At 42.8% G+C, this 19,972-nt stretch overlaps 1 protein-coding gene across 7 annotated transcripts in view; it reads right to left on the bottom strand.

The window, feature by feature from the left end:
* The window catches only part of FAM184A (family with sequence similarity 184 member A), a 186,664-nt gene extending 166,918 nt beyond the window's left edge, over positions 1–19,746 (bottom strand). For all 7 annotated transcript variants that reach the window (XR_003999579.1, XM_030556200.1, XM_030556202.1 and 4 more), the window contains exon 1: positions 19,094–19,746. Coding sequence is in view for 6 of the 7 variants with exons in the window: in XM_030556200.1 (XP_030412060.1) it covers positions 19,094–19,258 (165 nt within the window). In the remaining variant the exon portion in view is untranslated. The remainder of the gene's footprint in view (positions 1–19,093) is intronic.
* Positions 19,747–19,972: the final 226 nt, after the last annotated feature.

Raw genomic sequence — 19,972 nt, forward strand, 5'->3', positions numbered from 1 at the left:
TTGGGTTCAATACCAAATGCAATTCAGAATGAGTATCTCAATTAGCAGAAATGTAGGAACATGCAAGTTAGTCAAACTCCATACAGCAAATTTCTGAAACAGCGCTGAATGTAGCTTGTCCCTGTTTATACTTGCAGCTAACTTGTATTCACCTGCACCTCTTTGTTAACAACCATTATCAATAAGGTTAAGATTTTGTCACAGATATTGTTAGTAAAAGTCAAGGTCAGGTCGGGGGCAATAAACAAAAATCCATGGAAGACCACAACCTGTCCCTTTTACTAAAAATACTCGAGGGAGCGAAGGCAGACTAACAGTTGGAGCGCTGCCTGGGGACCGACCGACCACTGGCCAGCTGCTCCGGCAGCCAAGCGGACCGACTGCCAGCCAGCTGCTCCTAGGGCAGGGGCTGACCACTGCTGCTCTAGCCCCAAGGGGGCTGACCCAACCCTGCCTGCACCTTCAGCCTGAGGCTGCTGTTCCAGTGTCCCTGGGACTGACAGCTGCTCCAGCTCTGCTGCTGCAGAAATAGTCACAGAGATCCCGAAATGTCACAGAATCTGTGACCTCTGTGACAGAATCGCACACTTAATTATCAACTATGGATTGCTTTTATAGTGTAGACAGGATCCAAAATAGACAAGATAAACACAAGCCAGTATTTTAGGAAAGGGAAAGCAACATGATTAGCAGAAGAAAAGATACCTAAAAGTAGACTTTTAAGGATCTGAAGAGAAGAAGTAACTGTTCCTTACCTTAAAGTAACAGTGGTTCTTTGAGATATTGAGGCACTATAGCCTACTGGACAGAGCACTGGAGAGAACATCCCAATTCTACCATGCTCAAGAGCCATTGGTCTGAGGTTATTTGAGCCCAGGCATGGCAGACATGAGATTGTTGACACACAAAGGGAGGCTGAGGGCTGCTTCGCTGCACCCTGACTAGAGGAGGGCTGAAGTGCCTCCTGCCCCACTTCCTATTATAGTCCTGCCTGGGAGGAGCTGAATAGAAGTACAGGGCAAGTTGTGGCTTGAAGGGCTTTCTCTGGCATGTTGGCATATGAGGCCTCGGGGACTTAAGGGCTGCCCGTGAGTCCTTCAGGTTGTGGAGCCTAGCATCCGTTTGCTCTGAAGAGAGTCCTGAACAGTGAAAAGGCTAGTTCTGGATGGCGTTTTGGACTTGTGTTTGAGTCCCAAGACTTGGAGCCACAAGCTGCATCGAAACGACTTGTGCAGTGTCGGAGTGGTGCTGGTTCCTGGGCCCAGACCCATCTTGTACCAGCCCCGGTACCAGGTCTCACAGCAGTCTCAGTGTCGACCTACATGCCCATCTCCTGCCCTCACAGACTGAGTCAATGATGGAGGGACCCCAGTCTCCAAAGCCACTGACAGGGATCTGGACCCTGGTCCTTGGGCTTGGTGCTAGGCCCACAGTGTCCAGAAGGGCCATTGAGCCGGTGCCTGCCAATGCAGAGGCCAGGACATCACAGGTAGTGGCTGCCCTTCTTCATGCCTTGAGTGGTGCCAGCTCCACCTAAAGGCATACATCTCTGCCCAGAGTCCTATGAATATTGCAACCTCGGCAACCAAGGTAGCGTGGACTGAGACAGTGCTGAGGTGAGGGTAAGCGGTGCCTCATCATTGTGGGCTTGCCTCTTGAGGGCAAGGCACCTCTTTGCAGCACCAGTGTGGGTGCAGAGAACTGTGTCATCATCACTATGAGGTCCCTGGCTGCCTCAAAGGTGTCCAGCATAGAAGGAAGGTCTATGTCCTCCTCCCAACACTCCAACACGAGGGAGGCTACGAGAACGGGACTCGACAGACCTCATCACAAGGCCGGAGTCAACAGCTCCGGCAGAGTTGGAGCAGAGTGTACTGGAACACGACACACCCTGCTGGTGCCTGCTTGCTCCACTACTTCAGTGGGAGAGCAGCCTCTGTCCATTTTCTTCTTTTTGGGTGGCACCAGCGAATGGGAGCAGTGCTGGGTATTTGCACAGGAGGTCGTCTTGGGCACCAGGGAATAGTGGTACCAAGGGTCCCTTAAGCCTGAGTTCTTTCTTGGTGCCACAACCTCTTACTGAGGCTGGCACACTCTGTATCAAAGTGCTGGGCATGGGGTCAGATGCCACCTGAGCTGGCTGGGGACGAAGGGCTGACTCCATAAAGGAGCAGTTTCAGCCTAAAGTCCCTCTCATTTTTGGTCCTTGGTCTGAAGCCTCTGCAGATTTTGCACTTAACTGTTTGATGTGCTTCCCCCAAGCACTTCTGACAGGAGTCACGTGGGTCTCCCTTTGGTATTGGCTTCAGACAGAAACCTTGAGACCAAGGCATGCTGTGGTCCCTGGGAGGGGAATCGTGATGCATGGGGAGAAAGGGGGAAAACCCAAAATGAAACTTATCTAAACTACACTATTTAAACTAACTCTAAAATTTCAAATATTTACAGATAATGAAAAAGTGCACTGGGGATTGCTTGCTCTTCACAAGAGACACACTGCTCCAATGACCACCACTGGCCTTAAGAAGGAACTGAAGAAGCGGAGAGTTGGCAGGGACTTATATACACCACCATGAAAGTGCGACTCCAAGGGGCTCCACAGATGACCGACGAGTACCACTAGGGAGAAAATCTTCCAACAACTGTACATGCGGCATGCACACACCTACTTGGAATCGACATGAGCAATCACTCGAAGAAGAACCACAGTTTAAGACTCCTATATTTTCCATATTAACAAAAAACAATTGTAAAAGTTGCAACAAAACTTGGACATGGAAAAAAGTGGAAATCCTAGAGTTGTCAATAAATATTATATTAGCCCTTGTTACCTTAACTTATAAATTTAATATTACCAAGCTAACAAAAACAAAAACAAAAAAATGGGATTGAGTTCAAAGAAATTACTTACAGCCTTAATGTTTATTCTGAAGTTAGGCATTTGTTAGAGTGAAACTTATGTAAGATAATTAAGAAATATACATATGCAAGATTCAACTTTCAGCATGGAAATCTGCATTTTTAGTACATCACAAAGTTCATAAATTGGAGAACACAGCAATAATTTAATATTATCCATACACAAGTGTCTAATGTAGCAAACCATTTCCCCCTTATATGTAAACAAAACTTATTACAGTAAAATTATTAAAGGCAGTATTTATAAGCTTTTTGCGTTATATAAAACTTAAAAAAAGACAAGAAGGATGAAAAGCTTGCAGTATCTCCCAAATGCTCTATAGTGGACAACGGTTCAGTGAATCTATGTACTACTTTGTCCCGCAAGTATTTAAGGACAGAAACAATATATTTCCTTCCCAGACTATAACAGAAGCAACACTGATATTTTAGAGTGTGTCAATTTGTTTGTCCATGTAAACAGACATGTTGTTTTTTGTGACTTTTTTAAAAGAAAGCTACATCAAACAAGTGACTTTTATATTTAGTTCTAAAAGCGGGAGCTCTGTGGATGTTCTCTTTTATACAAATGAGTTCTACAGTTCAGGTCCAGACGATATGAAATTCCAGCCTCCTAAACACAAGATTCTTCAGTTGGAATTTTCAAGTTTCACAAAGAATGCAGACATCATGGAAGGTAACAGGTGTGGAAGCAGCAGCAACTGGTCAGGTAGCTTGAGACAATCTCAGAGGACTTTGAACTTCAAGACAGAGATCATTAATTAGATTCTCATACTGGGGACGAAAGCAGTGCAGACAGCACAGCACTAAGGTTACTGGAAGGGTGTCTGGCTTAATCTGAAGAGCCACGCACAAGGGCTATTACAAAAGCCAACTGTGGAGCTATATGGCCGAGGATAGCCTTAAGGATACAATTAACCATCAACCATAACAGTGTTATATGATGCTTTTGTGAATTAGCGTGCCTTCTTGAGCACAGAACTTAAATTTGGGTGGGTTACTGACTCCCATTAAGAATTTTATAACATGACATTTATACTCGGTGTAAACTAATAAACTCTGGAATTTCAAAAAATAGAACTCTGCTTGCAAACAGGGAATAAAGTTAAAGTGAAAATACATGTATAAAAAGATTTGAGCAGCACTGTAAAAATCAAGTAAAAACCTTTACATATTAAAAACATTACAGCATTTCATTCATTTTACAAAATACTGGTTGGTGGCTGATACTGTGGTTATCACAGGTCAGAGTAACAGAAGTCATGGTTCTTCTTTGTTTTCCCCTGGTATGGAAAGGTAGGGGTAAAGGTTCATGTTATGCTGCCACCTGTTATGTTAGAGGGTACATGGAGCAGGACTATGGAGTTTTAAAGGTATTGAAGAGGCTGCTGTGCCTGTGGCTTTTGGGCACATTGCAGAACACTGCACTACTCTGTGTGTTGCCTGAGCAAAAGTATAATGGCTAGGTGCTCTTCCTGATACACCTCTACCCCTTTTGTCTCTGTCCCTGCAGTAAACACTCTCTCCGGTCTTGGTCCTTCACCCTAGTCTTGGACATTCAGCCCCTCTAACCCTCATGTTCACAGGAAGCTGCTGTACAGAACTGGATGTTGTGGCCAAATATCTTTTCCCTGGTGTGCTTCCTTCTTCACCTGATCAGGGTCAGACATTCAGTAAGCATAGAGGGGCACATCTCAAGACCACCATGGCAGAGGCTGCTGAGTAAAACAGACAGATATAGCAATAACTTTACAGTCACAACAGAAATGGAAAGTCTCAAAACTTCTTTACATTATTCTCATATAAGCCTTTAATAAGAAATGCTAGTTGTCTCTTTAACTTTGGAGCACCTTGTAACAGCACTGCTTTGCAACTCAAAAGAGCAAAGAGAGGGTGGAGCAGAATTGTTGCAGGAAGATTGAGACACTGAGTATGATTATAAAGAAAGTGCTATGACTACTGCCAATGTTTTCACAGGCAGTGGTGGTTTTGGCTGATCTCACACCTGAAGGTGACAAAGGTCCAGAGAACACAGCTGCTACTGGCTTCCTGAGGCCACCCAGGACAAGAGAAGCTGCTAGCCTGTTGATTGTAATGGTGCCAGTGGAACTCATCGCAGAGACATGGCATTGTCTACCACAGGGGAAGAAACAAGGCCCCAACCCTCAAAATGTTTGGAAAAGGACTGCAGAGTTTCATTGAGATAATTCATGAGTATAGAAGAGACATGTGTGTTCAGATAAACAAAGTACTCTTCATGCAGAGAATATTCTCTCACCTAGCCCAACATGCCAAAGAAAAGAAGCAGATGCTACCTCTGCCTCCTTCTTCTACTTCCATTCAAGCACAGTAGAGTGATTTCATCTAGACTGTGTAACTCAGACTGCCATGCTATTTTTTAATGTTTTTTAATATTTTACCTGAAAAATGAGGAGTCAAAAGTTGATAGCTTTGTTCTCTAAATGCATAGGATGGGAGCTATTTTTAAATAGCAAAGAAAGGTGGGGGAAAGGAAAGGAAAAAGAGGAGATTTTGGACAACAAAAAGGTAAGAAATATTTCTGAGGAATAATGCATGTATACACTTACCTGAACTCCCTTCACCATTGTCACTGTGGCTCATCTGTGCTTGCCTGGCAGGCCTGGCTTGACTCCGGTGGAGTTTCAAATGGCTCCTGGCTCACCACATGGTTTAAGTTCCCCCCCGATCCCCGTTCCTGCTCCCCATAATCCCTGCCCCCTTACCCCCCCCCCCACACACACAGAGTGAACTGCATGGGACTCTATGCCAGGCTCTCACAAAGTCACCACAGTCACACTCAGGGTCCTAGTGGGTTCCCGCCAATTATGCCATGCAGTTTGTTGTAGAAGCAGCAGGTCTGCGGGGATGGTCCCAGATTTGTCGATGCCCTCCCTTGCCTTCCAATATGCCTGCCAAAGTTCCTTCACTTTCTCATGGCATTGCTGCTCATCCCTGTTGTACCCCAGTTTTATCACCCCCTGTGCAATCTGCACATTGATATCTGTATTCCATCAGCTGCTCCTTAGCTGAGCTTAGACAGTCTCTTCTCCCCACAGCCAGCAGAGATCTATTACTTCCTTCATTCTGCAGGCAGGCAGCACATCTAGTAGCTCTCTGTGCAAGAAACCAGTGTGCTCGGATGCTTGCAAAGGTGGGCAATCAGGAAAAAGCATTTCAAAAACATGCTGCACGTTTTAAAGGGTCACACTTCCAGTGTTTGATCCCTGGGCAATGTAGTTCAAAACTGCGACTTGAGGAACTACTGTAGAGAGGACAGGGCATTGTGGGACAGCTGCTGGAGAACTGTTAGGCTCAACACAGGTAACACTTACAGCATGTCAATGAAAGTTGATCAAAAATGGCTGTGTCATTCAGGCAGTTGGCGTTATTGCATCAATGAAATGGGATGCTTACATTGCTGGGAGTCTAATTTAGGTGCAGACACATGAAAAACTGTCAGAACAAACTGACTTAGGTTGACTTAACTTTGTAGTACAGACCAGGCCAGAGAGGGTAACACTATAAAAGGAGAGCAGGGTTTCAGGGTGGGAGTGTAAATTTGGCAAGCAAGATGAGAGTCCCACTAGGTCTTGGATTTATCTTGTGACTGTTGGTTACTATAGCACAGAGAGATCATAAAAGTGGGGCTTTGATTAAGAATTATCTATCTGTATTGCAAGCAGCAGTAGGGACTAGTGGAATGTGCTTTACAGAGGTCATGGAAAGGGAACTTAGCTAAACTTAATTAAGCCTGGAAAACAAGTATTTTATCTACATCATGCAGTCCACAATCACACAAATACCTGGTCCCCCTCTGGTGGGCAGTCCATGCACTGAGGTTTATCAATTTCCTATAGCCTTTGAGCTACAGATCCTGAGGTCCTGGTTAAATACCTGCTGCTATCAGCCGGTCCAGTGGCACTGTGCTATACTTGAGTACCAGCCTAAGATGATCACCACTTCTGCAGCCAAAATAAAACAAAGCTGTTCTATAAATCGGTACTGTGAAATTGTGCCCACAATGTGACATTCAAGACTTATGACCACCTTCTGGCTATTACATCCAGCTGTCAAAACAGATCTCTCTTTAATTTGATGAGACTCTATGGATTTTAAAATTGCCAAACTAAGAAGCCAGTTTGATGGACAAAACTGAACACCTTGCAATATGCATCACCTCTGCTTTGTATGTTGTCCCACATGAATTAAATAAAAGTCTCTACAGTTCAAAAAGGCATACTAAATAAATCCACACTGACAGATTCCTCTGATTTTGCATATTAAAACACGGGTTCCCTAGATATGAATACTAGTTAATTAAAAGAGGCAAATCCACATCAGTTAGCATTAGACTGAGCCAGCACAGCAGTGCAATCAAAAGTTAGCTATAATTCTGAAACAGATTTTTCAATAATTAATTTCTACATTTGCCATTCTTCTGATTGCACATCTTATGAACGCTCCAAAGGCTTCAATTCTCTCTACCCACACTCCTCATTGTTTTTGCTGATACAGATTAACAGGGCTACAGCTCTGAAACCAAACCACAATGTATGTTTCTCCATGCCGTCCTTCTAGTAAGCAGGGAGAAGTGTGAAGGTAGCTCAGGATCCATGCCCAATTTGACTTCAAGAACTGACAGTAATTTACTTTGCAAGGCATTTAGAAAGCATAAACACCTGTTTGGTCACTCCCCAAAGTGAATTATCAGCCACCAACAGAAAAGTTGTTTGACTCTCATTAGAAACATCATGTTGTTTTAGCTACCTAGTGCCAAGTCGCTTATTTTTCTATCCAGTAGGTTTTTTGATGCTCCTTTACTGGCTTGTTTCAAGCAGTACAGAGGCAAAATTATGGACTTTTTGTTAGAACCTTCACCAGCAATTACATAAGTAAGGCTGCAACCAAGCATCCTGTTACAGACCTTACTTCAAAAAAGTTCAGTGAAGACAATATATCTTACCTTGCTTATATATAATATACATAAACACAATAATGTAATATACACACACACACACACTCTCTCTCTCTCTCCCCCCACCCAAATCAAGGAAATAGTTAAGATTGTCAAGAAAGTAAGATACTAACATCATATCTACACTACAGCCCTAAGTCAACTTAACTACTTAAAGTAGTTTCTCTGGTGACTGATGTCCACACTAACCTCCTTCTGTTGGTACTATTCACAAGGAGTGCTTCAACCAACTGAAGAGGGGCAATGCAGGAAGCTGACAGCCAGGAGCAGGGGGCCAACAGCCTGGGCTTCTTGCCTCCCTGAGTGACAAGTAGGGAGCCTGTGGGCAGCAACCCAGCTGACAGTGGGGAGCTGGGGGCAGCTGGGCTAAAGCCATGAAATTGACAAGACAGCCAACAGCCGATGTAAGTAAAGCAGCATCTACACAGACACTGAGTCACCTAACTACACCGACATAAGTGCTATGCCTCTCGTGGAGGTGGAATTATGTTATCAATGTAGCAGGACACTTACATCAGTGGGACAAGGCTGTAATGTTGTACACTGTGTAGCGTACACCAGGCTAAAAAGTATGTCTACACTTACCAAGGATTGACGCTGTGGCGATCGATGTACCGGGGGTTGATTTAGTGGCTCTAGTGAAGATCTGCTAAATCGACTGCAGATCACTCTCCCACCAACTCCCGTACTCCACCGGAACCGGAAGTGTAAGGTAAGTCGACGGGAGAATTTCTCCCGTTGACCCAGTGCAATGTTGACACCGCAGTAAGTCGACCTAAGCTACATCAACTCCAGCTATGTTATTCATGTAGCTAGAGTTGTGTAACTTAGGCCAACTTACCCCCATTGTGCAGACCAGGCCTAAGATAAGAAATGCTATATCTATACCCTAGAAAGCTCAAGTACATCTCTTAACAAAAGATTTCTCATTTTTAAAAAAAGCTTTAATGCACAGTAGAAAGAAAATAGAATGATTTATTCAGTATTTTACAATGAAATTGTCATCATTACAAATATTATAGAGCAGAATAGCCAAAATTTTTGAAAGTTGAGCCCCCAGAAATTAACCCATACTCCTTTTTAACACTGTGTGTTACAGTTCAATAAAGTGAAATTTAGTTGTATTTTAGGAAATGGCATTCAATATTAGGTATCAAATGTTTTAACAAGTTATTTCATTATCTAAAAGTAAAAACATTCATTTTCAATATTATTTTTTAAATCATCAAAATAGCATTACTTGGACGGCAACATCTAAGACATCAACACGCTAAATGGCCCTGCTATGAAGTTTTGGGCTGGGATACTGCAGGTGTTCAAAAGATGGTGGCAGGACCTGCCGCCTCCTCCTCATAAGTGTGGAACCAAAATAAGTAATCATGCAGTGCGTAACTGTGTACATCTTCCAAAGATCTTTCTGATGTTTTTTGATGAATGAAACAGTTGAAGCTGACATTTAAAGTGTTACTGGTGTCCAAGTTAACTTCCATTGAAATGAATGGGATACTTCACATCTCAGAGATACTACATCTCTACCCCAATAGAACATGGTAAAGCAATGCTTCGGGGGGCAGGGCTGCACGCTCTGGCGTATCAAAGCAAGTTCGATATAACGCAGTTTCACCTATAACGCGGTAAGATTTTTTGGCTCCCAAGGACAGCGTCATATTGGGGTAGAGGTGTATTTCAGGCTCTCAGCAAACTCAGACTAAACATTAGTGAATTGGTTACCCTGGGTCAAATTTTAAATATTTTCTTCACAACCATAACAGCTACACATTAACTTGAAAAAAGGAAAGCTGAGACTCTTGAGAACATTTGTGAGAGGGGCAAGCAGGTGGGCATTGACACAACTCTCTAGTCCTTCACATCCCTCATAAGAGCATGCACCATATTTTGGAAAATTCTGATAAAAAAAAAAAGGTCAAACACTACACACTGCAGGGAAATCTTTAATATGTTCATTATTTAGTGTTCAAGAACACTGCCCTTTCTGCAATAGTATCAAATCATTTAAAGTCTCCCATTTTATTATTCAAGACTTATCCATGGGGTATTGATGTTCAAATCTGTTCTCTTATGAATTCCTGTCCTCCAAATTTTTGTCCCACATTTGCAATTCTAGGATTATATTGGAATGTTGAACAACTGCTATTTTAAAATGCACACTAGTGTGTAGACATAAGTTTGTTTTAAAAAGTTCAAAATGATTTAAAACATTTTCTTATAAAACACTATTAAAAGCCAAACTACAGTGGGATGGTAGCAAACAAAAAAATAGTAATTTGAACAATACAGCAATTTGAGAATTCTGTAAGATATTTCTAAGACAGACAACACTAGTCTGGAGGTTTCCCATTCCTCCCCCATTTCAAGGAGTAGAGATTTCTCTTTTAGTCCTATATGAGCAGACTTTCAGTAGGTCTTAGTTCCTTGACTGAAGGAAGGGAATGAGACAACAATACTTGCTATTATTACAAACAGAGTCAAAGTAGAATAGAATTGGTACTAGTAATATATAATAGTTTGGCAATTAAGCTACCTTGCAAGTATCGAGTATGATCTGACAAGGTGGGGGATGTTAGCTTTGACCATGAGGCATCTCCTCTCACAAGAAAGCATCCTGTACAGTGGTAGTAAATGGAGAGCTATTCCCTTCACCAATTTAAGCCTTCTGTGTGGATTGTCTGTTTCATTAGAAAGGATATGACATGGGTTACACATACTGTTAATGCCTAGAGCCCCAAGCGATATCAGGGCCCCATTGTGCTAGGAACTGTACAATAGATGGTGAGTGATTCCCCGGTCCCCAAAACTTGCCATCTAAATAAACAACACAGGAAAAGGGTGGGAGGAGGAAAAAAAAAGACAGAAAAGTGAAGTGAGTTGGCAAAATTCAAGCAGGCAGAACTAAGAACAGAACTCTAGAAACTGGATTCTGGAGACCTATCTACTGGGCAATGCTACTCACTCAACCTCTATGGCTCTTAGCATTTTTCTATATGTTTGAGCTCCCTCCAGTTTGTTAATATCTAACCAGAATTGAAGGTCCAGCCCTGGGCACATAACCCATATGGAGTCTCACTGGAGCTGAACAGAGAGACTATGGGTATATCTACACACCAAAAAAAGATCCACAAAAGCAAGTTTCAGACCTGGGGTCAACTGACTCAGGCTCACACCGTGGGGCTAAAAATAGCAGTGTAGACATTCAGGCTTGGGCTACAGACTGGGCTCCAAGACTCTCTCTCTTTGCTAGGTTTCACAGCTTGGGCTCCAGCCCAAGTCGCAACATTTACACATCTCTCTTTAGCCCTGCAGGTACAGTTGGTTGACCAGGGCTCTGAGATGCGTGCGTGTGTGTGCGCATGCGTGCCCTATACAGCAATTGGGTACATCCTACCAATCTATCACGTTGGGGCATTTATAGTTTATCTTGCAGCACAGCACTTCCAGAAATGTTTAGAGATCAGTGTTATGCTATGCAGAAGTCCAGTATTATCTTTGTAATAAATAAATGAATAAATAAATCTAGAGAGTCACAGAACAGCATTTTCAGAATTAACATAGGACATGTAATAATGAAACAGCTTTCTCATGCTTATGGCTGTTGTACAGCTAAGAGAAAAGCTTTCCTAATGATTAAATATTTAATTCTTAATGTATTAACTTAAGGGGTAGGGAAGAAGCATTTGACACACTTGGAATCACAGACAGAAATCAGAATTTATTATTTCATTCAGGCAGTCTTTTGACCTTTCAGAAGGACAGGTACAAAAGGAAAGGTTATAGAAACTACAGACTGCTTCTGAGCAGAGTCTTAAGTTTCTAACTTCAATCTTAGAATATGAAATGTAAGTTTCATAAAGGCCACTGCAGAGACTAACTTCACTTTTAACAAAGCCGTTCTCTCATTGTTTATATAGCACACAATTTAAGTTACAGCTACCAGAAACTAAGAGTCAAGTCTCATGATTTGAAAGGGTTCCAGTGATAGTCAAGTTTTATTTCCAAATGTCTTATGCTCAGTGAAGTTATCTGCAATGAACCACTGGTTAAAAGGCAAAAACGTAACACCATATCTATGTGGAAATGTTTGGACAAAAGCCTGCCATTCTCTCTTAGCAAAAATCACTAACTTCAGTAGGAATTCCACACATAAAAAAGAGAGACCAATAGGAATCTCTACCCATATGTTGCTTTACAAGAACTTACTAATGTGAAACAAATATTAAGATCACCTCTTTATGAACCCACGGTTTTCTTTATTGTTCATTTCTAATCCAGCTTCCTTCCAGAGACCCTTAAAGATTAACATTTTTAAAACAACTTTAGTGCTGAAGTTAACAGTTTATTAGGTCAAAGAAAGCTAAAGCTGATGATGCAAAAAAAAAAAATCAAGAGAAAGAGAAGAAGCAACTGAAACAGTAATCCACTAACAGAAGTCTTTATTCAGTCTACTCAATTCTTATACTGCAGGCTCCTCAACGGAGGAACCATTTCCTTCTATGTCTCTATAGAAGGCCTATCACAACAGGGCCCTGATCCTAACTGAGACAAAAAGCACACAAAAATAAGATACTAATACATTGCATTAAGATCATCTTTAGGTTCGAGGTCACTTTTAGGCACTTTTGAAGCTGCTTAGTGTCAAGACCAGGGCTAGGGCAGTCAGGCCCTGTGATCAGGGCTGGTGCCAAAAGGGGCAGGAAACCAAAAGCAGTAGTCTGATTTTAGGGCCTGGGATCAGGGTCCTAATACAAGTAATAGGGAGTGGGATCCAAGCAGCAAAGCCAGGGTCTGCAGTCAGAATTCAAGTACCAAAGTCATGGGCCAAAGCAGGAGTAAGACTCCAAATACTGAAGCCAAGGGTCCGAGTTGGGGTCAGAAGTCAAAGAGTAAGCCAAGGTGCAGGTCTGATGGTACAGCTGGCGGGGGGGGGGGGGGGGTCTACCTCACTGCACTGACATATCCTAGAAACTTCCTGAGTTTAACTAGGGTGCAGGGACCAATCAGGGGCCATGACTGAAATTGTGAGTCCGACCTTCTGAGGTAGTACTACCTGTGATGCTTATCTCCATAGGGTCTATGTGGTAATGCATGTGGCCCTTCCATAGCTGCATGGCAGCAGTATGGAGGTGTGAGCCATCCCACAGACCCAGGTTCTAGTTCTGCCCCTGCAAAATCCTACACTTAGAGAAAGCTAACGTCCTCAAAAGTACCTAATTTAGCATACCAACATCTTGAAAATTCTGAAATACTTAATATTAAAAATATGTAAGGAAAACACATGGATCAGATAGTAGTAACAAATGCAACTCTTAAAAAAAAACAAAAAACCACCTTTCCCCACATCATGCAGATTTGTGGTAAATCGTGGCTGAAACAATTTTAGTCCTTCCTATTTGGCTTAAGCTACTTATTTCTAGGCACTTCAAAAGATCTGTGTACCAGTTTAGAAGATAAAATAGTATCTGACAACAAAATTAAAGCATGCCATCAAGAAATAATCTGTGATTATATGTGACTGCATATGTACATTTGACCAACTGCATGCCTGAATATCAAAGCAGTATGAAATCACTGCTTGCTGTGGAGAGAAAAAAAAAGTATTAGTTGGCTTGGAACAGGCTGAATAAAAAAATTAAAAAACCACAAGTTATTGTTATCCTGTACTGATGTATGCATGGCAGTCTTAGCCCTAAAAACTGCCTGAATACCTAGATTACAATTTAAGATGATTTTCTGGCTCTGTCTTGAAATTATAATTCTAAAAGGTCACTTGGACCTTTTTTTAATTCTTCAAGCATGTACAAACATGTCTGCATAGTCTCAGATGTAAGCCGAACAACAATTCAATGTGTCTTTTCACCTTACAGAAAAACTACTTAAAATTATAAGCTCTTTGGGGCAGGGACAGTCTGTTTTGTGGATGTACAGCACCTAGCGTAATGGGGTCCTGGTCCATACCTGGAGCTCCTAGGTGCTGAAATACTGCTACAAATAATAATCTCAGTGTTCCCTAGTTTGCACTGGTTGCCAAGAAGCTTATGGATGGAGTTTAAGGTGTTTCTGACCTACAGCCCTAAAAGATGTGGAACCTTGCTACCTAAGAAACTGATCAGAGCTCTTGCATTATTGCACCAGCAGTGAGGCTGAGGTACTCCAGCCTTGAGCCCTCCTGGTTTACTCCAGTGACAAGTCAATTTCTGTGAGTTCCTCTACTCTATAACTCACTCCCCTGCTAAAAAGGCCAGTAAAACCTCACAGAATTGTCAGGAAACAAATATGAACCCTGACCCTGTAAAGGTTCACACACACATATCTTTGCAGGACTGGGGCTGTTGGGTTTGCCTATACAGAGAGTACTTGGCAAGTTGGTTTACACAACATAAACCCATAGCGCAATAGCTTGCCGCACACTACAAAGCCGTGTGGATCCTGCTACTGTGCACTAAAAGTTCTGCACTCTGAACTTTTAGTGTACAAAAGCAGGGTTCACATGGTCAGGGCAAGGCAAGTCAGTCTGCAGATTTGAACCACAATTTGCAATGGACAAATTCTCTGTATAGAGAAGCCATTAACCTGTAAATTAAACCAAATCTTTTTCTAATACACAATCTGCAGGGTGACCCACATACTGTACTTAGCTTTATAAAATATTCTGGGATCCTTGGAAATAAGAAGACTCCATATATAATATAATGTATTACTGGGTTCATCTTTTAGCAACATAAACCTTAAAATAAACTGAAGCATTAGTTTTGATAAACTACTGTATTGAAAGACATTAAGGGTAAGACTACAATACACCGCATTTCTGAATATTTACCTACATAAAATCCCTGAATGCAGAGCTACTTTAATGCTTTGAGTACCTCAGAATGTATAGCATATGTTCAATGACATGGAACTCAAAAGACCATCTATTTTAATATGGAAATGAAATATGCTTCTGATGACAACAATTAAACGCTACACAAACTACTGAAATAAGAAAAGGACATAAACCTAAAATTGTACACAAATGGGAATTAGTCTGTACAGATAGTCCCACATACATACCACAACTTAAAGCGTTGTAAGCCAATTTAAGTGTCACCAAACACTCTTCATACATGGTGACCAAAGATAAAAACTACTAATTGAATTATCTTAGTTTTAAACCACGATTCAAGTTTTAAGTAAGAGATGTAGAAAATAAGCTTAACTATAGTAGTTATTTGACTGGTTTGAACTGTATTTCAGTCAGAGTGAAAAAAATTTCATAAGGAAGGCTTTGATCCTTCTCTAACTGAGGTCAATGTGAGCAAGAATCAGGTCAATAACTAGAAAAGAAAGAAAATCTGACTTGTCGAAATAATTGGTTTTCACTGTCTACATTAACCGACTCTGGTAAATATTTGCCTTTATTTCATTAAAAAAAAACTAGATACACAGACAATTTGGTATGGCCTGCATGACCACCATAAACTTCCTACCAAAAAAATTCTCTATTTCTGTTCAGCAAACAAGCTGAACTCAGATGAAATGTTTTCTTCCTGCAGTTTACCAGATGTTTGAATTATTTATGGATCTTGTTTAAATATAAGCTATATGAAGTTTGAAATGGCTCCTTACCAATTACCCTCCAACACACACTGTGTATTTCCCTCATGCAAAGCTGTTTGTGTGTTTTATGAATCGTGATCCTTTTCCAAACCAAGGAAAACTATAGAATTCAATCATGCATTTGTAAAAAGTTATTCTGAATATGCAAATCACAATTACAATAGAGTCTGTCACCCTTTAGTCTACTAATCTTGACAATGTTCCTTTAAAATACCAGCTTTTAACAAAATATATGTACAGTATCATCTTACAGGGCTTAGGATCCTGTCAAGAAGGCTGTTAAATCAGTGAGACAAAACTGATATTTCTCCCACCCCCCCTAAGCTAATTCATTGTCAAGGGACACTCAGAATAACCTACTGGGATATTAAAAAATAAGTTCTTAATAGAGAGCAAAGCTGCTCTGCTGCCAAGTATACTTTTTTTAAAAATCACCTAGAAAGGCTTGTTCACCTCTTATGTAAATGAAGTTCAGAAAAAACAAAACACTTAACATTTTAGAATATAAATATAAAATACAGTCAGTGTCAGTTTCCCTAAACCCAGACAGTTATACAGGAAAAACTATGTAAACAAGCACAGTTAAATGAACTCAGGGGTAAAAAACACAGGTGATGTCGTGCTGGGAGTCTACTACAGGCCACCTAATCAGGTGGAAGAGGTGGATGAGGCTTTTTTCAAACAACTAACAAAATCATTCAAAGCCCAAGATTTGGTAGTGATGGGGGACTTCAACTATCCAGATATATGTTGGGAAAATAACACCGCGGGGCACAGACTATCCAATAAGTTCCTGAACTGCATTGCAGACAACTTTTTATTTCAGAAAGTTGAAAAAGCTACTAGGGGGGAAGCTGTTCTAGACTTGATTTTAACAAATAGGGAGGAACTTGTTGAGAATTTGAAAGTAGAAGGAAGCTTGGGTGAAAGTGACCATGAAATCATAGAATTTGCAATTCTAAGGAAGGGTAGAAGGGAGTACAGCAGAATAGAGACAATGGATTTCAGGAAGGCGGATTTTGGTAAGCTCAGAGAGCTGATGGATAAGGTCCCATGGGAATTAAGGCTGAGGGGAAAAACAACTGAGGACAGTTGGCAGTTTTTCAAAGGGACACTATTAAGGGCCCAAAAGCAAGTTATTCCGATGGTTAGGAAAGATAGAAAATGTGGCAAAAGACCACCTTGGCTTAACCACGAGATCTTGCGTGACCTACAAAATAAAAAGGCGTCATATAAAAAAATGGAAACTAGGTCAGATCACGAAGGATGAATATAGGCAAATAACACAGGAATGCAGAGGCAAGATTAGAAAAGCAAAGGCACAAAATGAACTCAAACTAGCTACGGGAATAAAGGGAAACAAGAAGACTTTTTATCAATACATTAGAAGCAAGAGGAAGACTAAGGACAGGGTAGGCCCACTGCTCAATGAGGAGGGGGAAAACAGTAACAGGAGACTTGGAAATGGCAGAGATGCTTAATGACTTCTTTGTTTCAGTCTTCACTGAGAAGTCTGAAGGAATGTCTAGTATAGTGAATGCTTATATGAAGACGGTAAGTTTAGAAGAGAAAATAAGAAAAGAGCAAGTAAAAAATCACTTAGAAAAGTTAGATGCCTGCAAGTCACCAGGGCCTGATGAAATGCATCCTAGAATACTCAAGGAGTTAATAGAAGAGGTATCTGAGCCTCTAGCTATTATCTTTGGGAAATCATGGGAGATGGGGGAGATTCCAGAAGACTGGAAGGGGGCAAATATAGTGCCCATCTATAAAAAGGGAAATAAAAACAACCCAGGAAACTACAGACCAGTTAGTTTAACTTCTGTGCCAGGGAAGATAATGGAGCAGGTAATCAAAGAAATCATCTGCAAACACTTGGAAAGTGGTAAGGTGATAGGGAATAGCCAGCATGGATTTGTAAAGAATAAATCGTGTCAAACTAATCTGATAGCGTTCTTTGATAGGATAACGAGCCTTGTGGACAAGGGAGAAGCGGTGGATGTGATATACCTAGATTTTAGTAAGGCATTTGACACAGTCTCGCATGATATTCTTATAAACTAGGAAAGTACAATTTAGATGGGGCTACTATAAGGTGGATGCATAACTGGCTGGATAACCGTACTCAGAGAGTAGTTGTTAATGGCTCCCAATCCTGCTGGAAAGGTATAACAAGTGGGGTTCCGCAGGGGTCTGTTTTGGGACCGGTTCTGTTCAATATCTTCATCAACGATTTAGATGTTGGCATAGAAAGTACCCTTATTAAGTTTGCGGACGATACCAAACTGGGAGGGATTACAACTGCTTTGGAGGACAGGGTCAAAATTCAAAATGATCTGGACAAATTGGAGAAATGGTCAGAGGTAAACAGGATGAAGTTCAATAAAGATAAATGCAAAGTGCTCCACCTAGGAAGGAACAATCAGTTTCACACATACAGAATGGGAAGAGACTGTCTAGGAAAGAGTATGGCAGAAAGAGATCTAGGGGTCATAGTAGACCACAAGCTTAATATGAGTCAGCAGTGTGATACTGTTGCAAAAAAAGCAAACGTAATTCTGGGATGCATTAACAGGTGTGTTGTAAACAAGACATGAGAAATCATTCTTCCGCTTTACTCTGCGCTGGTTAGGCCTCAACTGGAGTATTGTGTCCAGTTCTGGGCACCGCATTTCAAGAAGGATGTGGAGAAATTTGAGAGGGTCCAGAGAAGAGCAACAAGAATGATTAAAGGTCTTGAGAACATGACCTATGAAGGAATGCTGAAGGAACTGGGTTTGTTTAGTTTGGAAAAGAGAAGACTGAGAGGGGACATGATAGCAGTTTTCAGGTATCTAAAAGGGTGTCATCAGGAGGAGGGAGAAAACTTGTTCACCTTAGCCTCCAATGATAGAACAAGAAGCAATGGGCTTAAACTGCAGCAAGGGAGATTTAGGTTGGACATTAGGAAAAAGTTCCTAACTGTCAGGGTAGTTAAACACTGGAACAGATTGCCTAGGGAAGTTGTGAAATCTCCATCTCTGGAGATATTTAAGAGTAGATTAGATAAATGTCTATTAGGGATGGTCTAGACAGTATTTGGTCCTGCCATGAGGGCAGGGGACTGGACTCGATGACCTCTCGAAGTCCCTTCCAGTCCTAGAGTCTATGAGTCACTTTATAGCTTTCCAACGCATTTTTAATGTCATGTTTTGTAACTGAAACTATTTGTCTCGCTGACTGTGATCCTCTGCTTTAGGATTTCACCATCAACAGACGTCAAAACCGGCATGAATTCTATTATATATTCGGTGGAAAACACGTTGTGGATTCTACCCTGGGGAATTGAGGTATCACTGCAATAGGGGCAGCACAGCCAATGCACAAGCAGCTTTTAAAATGGACTAATCCGCCAGATTTTAATCGCTGGAAGATCTCCATCTAAATGGGAATTTGAAGCCAGTTTTGCCCAAGAGGAAGAATGTGGCTTGTAGGAGTGGAGCGAGCGCTGAGCGATCTCCTCCTTTCACCCGGAGAGCAGCTCGCAGCAGGAGACACGACACGGTTGGAGAGTTGGGGGGCGCTTACCTTGGTGAGCTGGGCTATTTTCTTGCTCATTTTGAGGTGCAGATCCTGGCTGTATTCCATGCTGAGCCCCGGCTGGGAACTGGACGCGGCGAATTTCCCAGCGCTGGCTGAGGAGCCGCCGCCGCCGTAGTAATGCTGCTGCCAGTTCATCCCGGGGGTCGCCATCTTCACAGCGAGACCCCGCTACGCCTCCCGCTCCGCTTTCCAGGAAAGCGCCGGGGGTGGCGGGGCGATGCCGCGACGCTCTGACCGCACACGCTGCCCAGGTCACTGGCGGAGCGTCCTCCTTCAGCCCCCCGCCGCGGCGACCCCGGTCCCGGCTGCCTCACACCATCCGCCCCCTCCACTAGGTGCGGGTGAAGGCAGGGACGCCCCCGCCTCCGCGGGCGAGGGAGAATCTGCGCACCAGTGACCGGTGCCGCCTCCTGCTCGCAGCTGGCAGCGGGGCAGCCAGCGGGGACGCAGCCGCGTCCCTCGCCCCGTGCCGGGGCTGCAGCTGCAAGGCCCCCTGACAGCGCTACTCTCGGCAGCGGGGGTCTCCGGCCGCGGCTTGCCCAGCCCAAGCAGAGCTGCCGCTTCGCCCCGCGCGGAGGAGCTGACGACCGTTGCTGCAGCCGCCACTCGGTTACCAGGCTCCGGCTGAACTGTTTACGCTGAGCAACGTCGTCACTTCCGGCTACCCTGTCAATGCGAGCCGTCAAAGGACCTAAGCAACCTGAGCCATGCGCATGCGTATCAGTTGCAAATCTCTCGCCTCCCCCCCCTCAGCAGGCGCATGCGCGCTGGGCCGCAGGCGCGCGCACTGTTCCACTCTCCCCGTCCCCCCCACCGCAGTCTTCCTGGGTGTTGGTGCGCGCGCTAGGCGCTGTTCCCGAGCAG

Source organism: Gopherus evgoodei, chromosome 3, assembly GCF_007399415.2.
Source record: "Gopherus evgoodei ecotype Sinaloan lineage chromosome 3, rGopEvg1_v1.p, whole genome shotgun sequence".
In the NCBI taxonomy this organism is placed as follows: Eukaryota; Metazoa; Chordata; order Testudines; family Testudinidae; genus Gopherus; species Gopherus evgoodei.